At 45.0% G+C, this 12,057-nt stretch overlaps 1 protein-coding gene across 1 annotated transcript in view; it reads right to left on the bottom strand.

Moving 5' to 3' along the window:
* Positions 1-12,057, bottom strand: part of VSTM4 (V-set and transmembrane domain containing 4) — a 58,409-nt gene that overhangs the window by 23,249 nt on the left and 23,103 nt on the right. The window contains exons 5-6 of the mRNA XM_032766650.2: positions 7,140-7,173; positions 88-194 (exon numbers count right to left, since the gene is read on the bottom strand). Of these exons, the coding sequence (XP_032622541.1) occupies positions 88-194; positions 7,140-7,173 (141 nt within the window). The remainder of the gene's footprint in view (positions 1-87; positions 195-7,139; positions 7,174-12,057) is intronic.

Genomic DNA, 12,057 nt, shown 5'->3' with positions numbered 1-12,057 from the left:
TACTGGCTCCCAACTCCTTGCCCTCCCTGCTCAACCACACTGCTTGGCGGAAATATAGCTCTGTGGGCTGCGTTAGTTGCCTCGTACCTTTCGCTGGAATAGCTGGGGGTTGCTCAGCCTTCTCTTTCTTTTTCTTTACTTTTTTGGGTTGTAGCGGGGACAGACTTGTTACACTGGTGACGGTCTCCCCTGAGCTGGAAAGCAAAGAGAAGGGAAAGAGCATGGTTATGGCAAGAATGAAATCCATGCACTGACATTTTCCAACCAATTGTTTTCAATGACTTGGATTCTGACTTCAAAATGTTTTTAAAATCTGTAACAATGCTTTGCAACTTCTGTCCCACTCCACCAGGCCTGACTCCTTGTCCAATACACAGGCTTTATGGTTGATAGACTTATAGCTTCATCTGCTCTGGCTAACACAAGAAGTGCATGGTGTCCACATGGCCAGATTTTGACACAGGTTCATTTCAATGGCAATTGTACCTTAGCTATGATACTTACATGACCCAAGAGTTACAGTATCTGCACATGTTACAATTTGTAACACACACACACACACACACACACACACCAGGAGATAGGAAACTGTTTTTTTTTCTCATGGGGACCACAGGCCTACAGACACTAGGGACCAGTGATTTCAATGGGAGTTAGGCAGTTGGAAGATCTGGGAATTGTAGGATCTGGGCCTAAGTGGCTTGTCCAAGCCAGATAGCACGTTTGTGGCAACAGGAGGTCTTGACACCACGTCTCTGATTAACACCCTAACCAGTGGACCATCTACCCTGTGAACTTTTGGAACCGAGAGAAGAATTTGGTTCAGGATCTGGAGACACATGAGTCTGCAGTCACAGAAGGCGTCATAACGACTACAGCCCTGACAGGTAAAGTCATGAATTTCGATGCTTACTCTTAAGCCATTAACTAGCATCATTATGGGCCTAGCCCTGTATGGTGCTGAGAGCCTCCCAGGATACATGGAATCATCTCTACTTCAACAGGACTTGTGGGTGCTCAACATGACTCATGAGCAGGCCCCAGTTTTCAGTTGATCAAAAAGTGCCTTAAAAAAAGAGCAAACATGCTTAACATTGGCTCCTAGTCTGTAACGGAAGCACCTAGAGTTCTGCAGGGTATCTGTGCTAATGAGCACTAGTTGCTTTGGGGGAATATGATAGATATGGCATGTCATAAACACTTCTGCAGAAAGAGGACCTCTGCAGTTGGACCACTACATTTCAGCAGCCTATAAGTCCCACAGAGTTCTCTTAACTTTGCCAGAATGATTATCAATTCTCAAGGCCAGGATTAGAGCAGTCCTTCCTGGTTTGAATATGCATGAAAGTATTCAGGCATATAAGCTAATTGGGTCAGAGACTGTTTGTTCTGTTTGTACAGCACCTAGCACAATGGGATCATGGTCCATAACTGGAGCTCACAGCCACCGCAATAATAATTAATAACAGCACTACAATCTATTCATCCTAATGCTTTTACAACGAAGCTTGATGAAGAGGCAGTCACGTTGTCTAATCTAGAGTAACAGAAATCAGGCCAGATTCTCATTTTAAACAGCGGTAAAGCTGGGGTAATGCCATTGCCATCAGTGGAAGTACTTTGGATTTACACATGCATCCCTCAGAATAGAATCTGGTTCATTGTTTTTGATGGATGCCATGGTTGGAATATTTAGCCCAAAGTGTAGGTTTCTTTTAAAAAGGGGTTTTGTAAAGGTAAATGTTCAATGCTTTTTGTGATTTTGAAAATTAATTTCAGTTATGCAAGCTAAGTTTGAGGGCAGAAGTAATTTCAAAGTTCCCCTGCACTGTTGTGAATCTAAACACCACCAGCAATTTGTTACCGCATGACAACCACAAAGGGAAACTGACCGAACAAAAAAAAAACAGTAACAGGAAATGCAACTGAACAGCCTATATTGACCAATTGAGAAAAATGGGGAAAAAAAATAAAGGAAAGATCAAACCGTAATGAAAAGGGGATTTGATTGTTTTAAAAGTCTTCTGCATTGAAAGGGTTGTTAGAGCGTAAATACAGTTTACAAATATGTTTATCCTGATGTTGACCAGTTAAGCGCCGCAATCAGAAAGGGCTTAATGTCAATTCAATACATTCGTTATTTTTCCTGCTTTGCCACTTTAAAGAGAAACCACTGAGAAACTTATCTGTGGCTTGCCCTTTAATTATAAATGCAGGGATTGGGCAGGGTTAACTAGCACCAGAAGATACAGTAATTGCACTTGCAGTCTTAGAAGGTAGTTCCTAAAACTAAACAAGAAGATTCATAAAGGCTCATTGGCTCAGAAACACTGTGTCTTTGTCTTGCTTCTCTTGTCCAGAGTTAAAAGGAAAGATTCTTTTTTAATCTTGGGATTCTGCCCACGGCTGCCCCCCATCTCCTGGTTTGTACTTCAGGTCACATTATGCTTTCCTCATAGGATCTAACGGGCTTTTAGAGAGCAAAGGAAAGCAAGGAATTTGGAAAAAATAGGCATGCAAGTTGTTTTAAGATTAGAGCACTGGGAGAGAGGGTGATTTGTGGGTCTGTTATTGATGTTGAACATCAATGCACTGTGTTTCTGGATTTCAGACTCTTGTGAGACCAACATGCTGAGTTTTAGGGTTTTACTATCCACATTAATGTCAAGGAAGCACCACTTCTCCTGTGTTTGCTTTGGTCAAGTACTCTCCCTCTTCCAGACTGCTGCAGGATAACTAGAGATTGGATCAAGCCATGAAATCTGCATGTGGATTTGAAGCAGAAGCTATACTTTCTCAATGGGAGTGAGATGGAGGGGTTCCCAAGGGGAAGACTGGCTGTGGCTCAGAAAAGAAGGCTTGCCTAGAGTTTAGAGTGTTACTGTGGGACTCAGGAGATCTAAATTCAATTCCCCACCCTGTCACAGACTCCTTGGGTGACCTTGGGCAAGTTTGAGTTCAGATCCTCAAAGATATTCCAGATCCTAAATTCCATTGATCAGATGGAAATTAGGAGTCTGAACACATTTTCTGAGGATCTGGGCCTTAATCTCTTTGTGCCACACTTCCCCATCTGTACAAAGGGGCTCATAGCACTGTCCAGGGCCAGTTTTAAGCCGATTTACCCGATTCCTCAGATTTGGGCCCTGCGCCAGAAAGGGCCTTGAGCCGGCGCTTAAGGGAGCCCTGTTCTGGGGGGTTTTGGCGGCATTTTGGCGGTGGGGGGTCCACTCCGGGGGTCTTCGGCAGCATTTTGGTGGTGGGGAGTCCTTCGGTGCTGCAGAAAACCTGGAGAGGCTGCCCCGCCACCAAGTATTCTAATTGGGCCCTGCGGATCATAAAGCCAGCCTTGGCACTGTCCTACCCTGCAGATAAACACATTAAAAACTCTGAGGCCAGGTGCTCAGATACGACAATAATCAGGGCCATAGAAGTCCCTCTGACAGCCCTATCTGTGCAACAGGGACCTGGATTTTGGTTCAAATCTGAATTGTCCCAAAGGCTGGGTGGAGAGTTGGATCTATCTCTAACCAGGATCTCAGCTATGCACAATGAAATAGTTAGGGTTTGCAAGAGTCTCGTGTAAACTGGTTCAGGGTTTTGGGTCGATGGATTCTCACACCCCTAGATTCGTGCTAAAGTGTCAAGTTGAATTGAGGCACTTTATTAGCAAGTATTTTTCAATCAGTCTCTCCTGGATGGATTGGCTAGATTCTATGGGACTCATGATCATGTTCCAGGAGAGAAATTATCTCGATTATAGGGTGGAAAATAAAAAATACTTGCATGTTATATGTTAACTAAGGCCCAGATGTGGCAAACATTTAAAAGCTGGAGTCAATGGGAATAGTCACATGCTTAAAATTGAGTATATGCATAAGTGTTTGCCAGATCAGGGCCTCACACTAAAAATGCTGCTGCTTGCTGATTTTAATCCTGTTTCCTCCTGCACTTTTGTTTGCTGTGATTCCATTCCTGCCTCCCCGCCTTCCCTCCAGTTATATATGTTTGTTGTTTGATTTTAATTATCTCTGCTTATCACGGAGTGTGGGGGAATCCAGGCCCTGCAACCCTCACTTCCTGCGATTCACTGTGACTCTTAGCCAGCCAGTAAAAGAGAAGGTTTATTAGACGACAGGAACACAGTCCCAAGCAGGGCTTGTAGGTACATCCAGGACCCCTCAGTTAGGTCCCTCTTGGGGGACAAGGATCTTAGACCCCAGACTTGGGGTTCCTTGCCTTTTCCCAGCCAGCCCAAAACCGAAACTAAAAACCTCTTCTGCAGGCTCTCTTCCTTTGTCCAGCTTCCCGGGCAAAGGTGTTGACTCTCCCCACCTGGCTCAGGTTACAGGATCAGGTCCTGTCTCTCACATAAAGTCATCCCCTGCATTCCCATCCCCCATGCAGACAGTCCCTACTGCATCACACTGCTATACCAGGCACTGGTGGGATGGCAGACTCCATAACTTACCAAGGCTTTGTATCTAACTACCATACTCTTATTTTTGTCTCTCCGTACTCGTGGGCTTTTTCAACTGGTTTAATTTTCTCCTTTCCTTGTGTTCTCCACTGATCTATTTTCATTTTTTCCCCTTCTTGCTTCATCTGAGCTGCGAGTTTCAAAACAGAAACAAGCAGCAATCATCAGCAAAGGGAAAGATGGAACTGCTGAGCTATCTCTTCTGAATCCATGCTGCAGTTGCAGTGACTGGGAGGGTCACAGAACAGAGGTCATTCAAAGAGTAACATCAAAGCCTTGGGCTGCATTGACTCTTCTTAAACTATCAATTGCTTTATTGTGAATTCACTTAGGCTCAATGTAGGGTAGGTTGCTATGCATGAATGCAATAATTATCCCATTAGAGGGGATTGAACATTACACTGGCAGGATCTGGGATATGCTATACTTAGTCCAGGACCAGAGCCAAAAAGCGCTACTAGACTGAAGGACTAGTGATAGACTTGATGTCCAATATTGTTCAGACTACAAGAGCTAGAAACAAATGCTTTATGTCACTGGAAAGCTGCAAACCTCTGCTTTCTTTGCACTAATATGAAGCATCCACTTCTGGGCCTGGTGCCAAATAACTTTAAAATCTGACCTTAAGTGACTTAGAAGCCACTGAGTCTTAGGTTCCTAAGTCACTTATGGACTTTGAATCCTCACCCCCACCCCAATCTATGACCCTACAAAGCTGCAAAATCAAGAGTAACTCCACTGAAACTAATGGAATATCACCACTATAACTCCCATCTGAGGTTGCAAATAGGTCTCAGGGTGGGATTTTCAGAAACTTAGGGGCTCAAATCAGTGGGACTTGTGCTCCTAAATAACTCCTGAAAAATCCCACCCTGTGTCTAATGCTAAAAGTCACAGTTGCCACAGAGGATAAAAGTAAACGGGAATAGGAATGTCATGATTGCAAGGGCTGCTCCCCGGTGTTAGGAACCCTGCGGTGGGAACAGCAGCACAAATATTTACAGGAGCAGTAAAGTTATCTGTGCACAAGTCCTGGCCCTGCTCTGCCAAGAGGAGGATTTGTAAGTTCCCAGCTCTTCTTTTTTAAATTCAGTGCTGACTGTTACATGTTGTTAAACTGTTAACAAACCAACTGCTGCACACAAATGCATCAAGTTTGGTGCCAGAGACCATACAGATTTTTCCAGCTTTCACTCCAGCAAGGTTGATGGTTTAAATCCCAGCAAGGACTGATGGTCTGGTCACACCGGCATGCATTTCTTGCCTTCCCTCTCCCTTCTGATGTCTAGCATGGAACTGTGCACGTGTCAAGCTGCCCTTCTGCTGGAATAGCTCAGAGTCTTTATGCACTGGGGATTGAGTGCTTTCTTAAGGGGGAGGAAATATATGGTAGTGTTGTCCTCTAGTGTACAGGAAGGGAATACCATGGCTAGCTGCAGGGGCGGCTCCAGGCCCCAGCACGCCAAGTGGAGGGTCCGCTGGTCCCGTGGCTCCGGTGGACCTCCCGCAGGCGTGCCATGCTTGGGGTGGCGAAATGTCTAGAGCCGCCCCTGGCTAGCTGGTGGCACTAATATCTGGTGGCACACTGGCTGACCATCAGCAATGAGAGCTGGGATAAGCTTATATTGCTCTCTGATTGGGAGACCCAGCCCCTGAGAATTTGTTTTGGAGGTTCATGCCTGTGGCCCGAGGCATGGGTGCGTACTTGCGGCAGACAAAAACAGGAATATCAGGATGCAGTCTCTGTTCCATCTCCTAGAGGACATCCTCCTGCAGTCGAGAGTTGAGGGATCATGTTCACCCCCAACATAGCCACACTGGTTTACCCAGCTTCAACCAGGGGCTCACTCCTTCCAGTCCACCTACTCTCATTGTCCCCTTGTCTCAGTCAGGGACTCACAAATAAACAGTGTTCCAAAGGAGGCAGTGACCTCGTCCATTAGCATTAGCCAAACAAAACACATTTCAGTGAGTTCAGCTATAAACATTCTCTCCCACTTCAATAAGCATTCCGCTCATTGTCATGTCATCCCATGACCTTTCCAGGCGACTTGCAGACCCCTGCAGAGTTCTTTTAATCTAAGCATGTCTAGTTTCTATCACTCTGTCTCCATGATTCACTGACTGATAACCATACCAGACTATGATGGGCTTTTTGAAACTGTCCATGGTAACACTACAGGCCTTTGGCCTATATGTCTTTGCCGCTGGGCTAAGCTTCTGCTTTCAGTAAAGTCTAATTTGCTCAACGGGATCTTGCTGAAGGAGTCAAAGGCAGGAGGAATACTATGTTTGTATTCCTTTGCCGTGCATTCTGTGCTAGAGATGAGAACAGCTGGTCTTTGAGATGCGTGAAATCCAGAGCTTTATTTCATCCAATATATGTCTGAGGATGGAAGTAGTCACATCATCATCATCTTCACCACCATTATTTATTATTTATATAGTGCACAACAGAATGCTGGGTGCTTTACACACATCCCATGCAAAAGACATTGGATATGATTTTCAAAAGCACCTAAGAGATTTAGGAGCCTAAGTCCCACTGACTTTTGCTTAGGCGCTTTCTGAAATTTTACGTATCTTCTTTGGCTCCCCTAGTGAACATAAAAGAAGATTGGTACAACACCTTATAATAAACAGAAGTGCATTCTCATACCTGTTCTGGGGACTTTTCACCAGATAATGCTTCACTGTTAAAGAAAAAAAAACAACAGCAATAAATAAAGAAATGTGGCTTCACATATCTAGGATTTATGCTCTACAAAGAGACACAGCAGTTAGGTCCTAGCATAGCCACTCCTAGAACTGTATAGATGCCAACTTTTTACCACCGGAAAGCTGCTAGCTATAACCATGCATCATGCTGCAAATCACAACATATTCTAACTTGAAGGAGATTGCTACCTTCTTTCCTAGGAGCCTTACAAACAAAGCTAGGAAGCTGCTGCAGAAGTTCAGAGCCATTTAAATTCCAGTGGTCAGCTTAGCCAAGGGAGAGCAGGCTAAGGACAGCCACTAAAGGCTGAGCATTGGACTTAAAAGTTTTTGATTGTCTTGTGGTGCTTCAGTTCTGCATTCTGTCCCCAAACTTCATTTTTAAAAATATATCTTTCTGAAAGCCTGAAATAAAAAATAAACCGTTCACCCACAGGAGCTGATGTAGTTCTTAACATACAGCTAGGTCATGGCTTTAGACCAGGGGTCGGCAACCTTTCAGAAGTGGTGTGCCGAATCTTCATTTATTCACTCTAATTTAAGGTTTCGCGTGCCAGTAATACATTTTAATGTTTTTAGAAGGTCTCTTTCTATAAGTCTATAATATATAACTAAACTATTGTTGTATGTAAAGTAAATAAGGTTTTTAAAATGTTTCAAGAAGCTTCAGTTTAAATTAAAATGCAGAGTCCCCAGGACTAGTGGCCATTACCCGGGCAGTGTGAGTGCCACTGAAAATCAGCTTGTGTGCCGCCTTCAGCACCCGTGCCATAGGTTGCTTACCCCTGCTTTAGACACAGAGGCATTGCCAGATGAGATAAGCACCAAAGTCCAGTATCCTGTCCCTGTCAGTGCTCAGCACCAGCTGCAGAGGCTGGTGTAAGAACCCCACAGTAGCAGATGTGGGATGATTTGCCACTCGGAAAGGTATCATCAGACTGGCTTTGGCCCTGAAGCATGAGGCGTTATGTTGCTTGCAAAACAATTTTTTTAGCATTAACTGTTCTAACTCTGGGTGTCCGTGTGATCCGATCCCTCTTTCAGTCCTGAGCCAGTGGTGCGCCCCTACTTTCCAGAAGGAACTGAGGACATATTGCCTCATAGACACCCTTTGTGGAGCAAGCTCTGCTGGTTGGCATTTGGGGGTCTGACTTGCCCACTTGCAGGGGGGAAGGTTGGGCATACAGCCCCCATTCTCCTCCCCATGTCCTGAGCCAGGATGTCTGGTTTTATGTGGCATATTCCCCCCGGATCCCCTGAATGGCTGCATAAGACTGGGGCCCAATCTAGCTCACATCTCTGATCAGGGTGTGTGGGCATATCTTTGTTTATTTTAGGCCCCACAATGCTTCACCCATTTGGGGGGGAAATGGTTACCTGTCCTGAAGGACTGCATTTTAGCATTAAAAAGAAAGCTGATGATTCAAGGGATTGGTCATGGTAAACTACAATTAGGTCCCCAAGTCTAATCTAGTTTAGGTCTGTGGTCATCAAAAGTTGTTACTGCCTGGCAGCTGTTTGGTGGCTGATATGATATAAGTAGACCTGGCTGGAAAACAGAATTTTTCCCCACACAAAATGTTTGACTTTTCAGCAAAATATCAAAAAACTGAAATATTTCAGCCAATACCCAAAATATTGTGGTTCAAAATGGCTCCACAGTGCCTCATGGGAGTTGTACTTTGAGTGTTTTATGCCTTCATTCTCCTGTATGGGACAGGCTCTTTGACTGACTACATCTTCCATGAGCCATTACTTTCCTCTCTTTTGGTGAGGGAAGGGGTGCCTCATAGGAGTTCCTGGCTATGCTGCCTCATGGGAGATGTAGTCTGGTATGATAACCCAGCCAATTGAGAAAAATGGGAGCATAAGGCATCAAAACTACAACTACAAGGAAGACATTCTGGCAGCATTTTGAATTAAATATTTCAGTTTTTGGCCAAAATATTTTGGGTTTTGGTTGAAAACCAAAAATGTTATGGCTATCAGGTATTCAGATTTTTGATGAAATGTTGAAATTTTTTGAGGAAAGCAGTCACTCAAAAAACAGTTTTGAGGAAAATTTTTGACCAGCTCTAGATGAGAGTTTAGTGGCCTAGAGGAGATCATTCGGCCCTTCATATCAGGGGGCTAACTGGAGAAGTCTAGACCGTTGTGACTTGTCCTGTGAGTAGAGAGTGGACTTCAGTCTTTACCAAAGACACACAGGGCTTTTGAACTGCACAAGTTGCTACTCTGCATGATGGGACAAAACTCCACTGAATTCAGTGAGTTAAACCTGTGATGAATTAGCTCCAGTCTTACTCGTTTTCACATTAGTGCCCTGAGACTAACCACAACTCTGGTCAAGGTTTTCCACACCGACACCACAGACAAGAGCTTCTACTGTTTCATCTGCTGTACATCATTATACGAGTTGCTCATTGTAACAAGGTGAACTGGACCTTTAAAGGACTTGGGTTCAGCCTCACCTTTGGCCATTTAGCCACGTGCCAGGTGATAGACTTGGGCTTGGGTCAGGTGATCATGACATGGTAGCCTGGGTGTGAGGCTCATATAAGAAGCAGCATGGGGGGTCAGCAGAGTCCTGAGTGATGACAGGAGCAAGGAAGGGCTCTCCAAAGTTAGGTATAAAAGGCCTGCAAGAAGCTAGTAGGTAATCAGCTAAGGGGCTGGGGGAACGACAGAGAATCTGGCACAGGTTGGACCACCCCTGATGGGCTTAGGAGATAGACTGACTGACCAGGAAAGGGTTACAGGAAAAGCTGTGAGACAGGCCAAGGTAGGCAGTAGTCCAGGGAGGTGAAGCAAGAAGCCAAAGCACTTGGATCTTCTTTGTTGCTATCAGGTCCTTGGACTGGGACCCACAGTAGAGGAAGGGAGGGCCTGGGACTCCCTACAAGATCCCAGAGGAAGGAGGTGTGACAATCCTGAGATGTGGGGGGGAAGGACTATTGAGCCTGAAGCCCAGCTGAAGACCCAGTATGATATTACTGCATGACTGTTTTGTTGGCCTTTCTGGTTGTTCCCAGCTGAAAGATGGGCTGGGCTGCATGATTTGGCTGGAAGGCCCATTGTGAAGAACGCTGTCCTAGAAGGGGAAGCTGAGGTGTGGGGCACAAGGACCCACAGAAGGTAAGCAGATTGTATCACCGGGTGTTATGGGGAACCTGGGGAAGCCAATTAAAAATGGCTATTAGTGGCATGTTCTGCATGTGAATATCAAAGGGAGAGGGAAGCTGTTGGATGAGAAAAGGCAGATTTGAGATTCAATGGGAAGGGGCCAGAATGTGACCTGTGGTACGTGCCCATACAGGGGATGTAAGGAGTCCCTCACTCCCCTGTACCTGCTACCAGTGTCACACCATCAGTAGGAAAAGGAGCTTCCAGAGCATTGCTACTCCAGCTCCTGTGCAGGTGGGCAGGGAGTGGTTGGGCTCTGCCCTTCCTCACGCCTCAGCTGAGCCAGCACACCAGGGGGATTAAGCTGGCTGGGTATAGTGGTGGTGCAGATTATACCCCCACCAAGCAAGAGACCAAGCTGTGATTCTCAAAGGCAGGCTGGTTCCTGGTCTGCTCTAGGGCTAGTGGCAAAGCCAAAAGTGACTCCACAATGTGGACTCAGAAGAATGCATGTTCATGAGGTGCTGGTCTGAGCAGATACTTGCCCTAACAGTATTGCCAGTGATCAAAATGTAGCATACTGAGCCTCTCTCCTGGCTAAGCTTCATCCATCCAACACAGAATCATAATGCTGGCACTTCTTGCTGGATGATGGTCAAGATTTAAATAAAAGTTGAAATCAGCCTGCCATTCATTTCATTCTAGAGCAGCCTAGGAAAGCTTATCTTCCATACACACACAAGGCATTACATGGGCCAGCACCCAACCTGCATTAGCTCTAGCTCAAGAGAGGGCTTTTCTCGAGGTTGCTCTTTCAGTTATATCAGTGTCAATAAACAGAAATGGGAGCAAAATCTGGGCTGATGTTCCTTGAAAATCAGCTAGAATAAATCAGTGTGGTTAGCCCCATGGTCTCAGTGCTTGTGGCTTATCTGTGTGACTCATTGTTAAAAACATTTAAAAGTTAGTGTTTTGTTACTGTTGTGGCACAGAGATTCTTCCACACTCTGAAGTGGTAGGAAAAGTACTGCATGTTCCTCTTGGTTGCTATTCCCACAAACCCTGACTGATTTTTGCCCCAGATCCCTAAGTGGCCCCCCTCAAGGACTGAGCTCACAATCCTGGGTTTAGCAGGCTAATGCTCAAACCACTGAGCTATCCCTGCCTCTCCCCAAAATTGATCTAAGATACATCAGCTTCAGCTATGCTATTCTCATAGCTGAAGTTGCATATCTTAGATTGATCCATCCCCCCAGTGTAGACCAGGCCAAAATTCCCAGTTCAGGATGCCTCTGTCTCTTAATGGGGATGATGTGAGAGGCATTTCACAGCTGGGCTTCCAGATCTCCAGGTAGTTTGCAAGGCTGGCAACTGGAAGACTCCCCTTTTGACTTGCAGTAAATCTGACATGGATCCCACTGAGAGAGAATAAGTAGAAGACAAAGTCTAGATACAGATCTCAACATTACCAGGGTTTGGGCGGAGTCAAGCTTCTCACTAAATGCCAAGTCATTTCACTTTTCAAGTAACATCTGCACTTTAAATAGGAGCATAACATTTACAGCCACAAAGTCCCTGCTTAGAACAATGCCTCTAAGTAGATCTGGGCCCCCCAAAAAAGGCAAGTAAACATTTTGTTCAGACTAGCTCCACATTTTTTCCACTTTTTGATTTGCTGAAATTTTTTTAAAATAGTTTTGGGTTGAATCAAAACAAACCTTTTTTCAATGTTTTTT

The sequence above is a fragment of the Chelonoidis abingdonii genome, chromosome 16, assembly GCF_003597395.2.
Source record: "Chelonoidis abingdonii isolate Lonesome George chromosome 16, CheloAbing_2.0, whole genome shotgun sequence".
NCBI classification, from domain to species: domain Eukaryota; kingdom Metazoa; phylum Chordata; order Testudines; family Testudinidae; genus Chelonoidis; species Chelonoidis abingdonii.
This window is presented reverse-complemented; position numbering and strand designations above follow the sequence as displayed.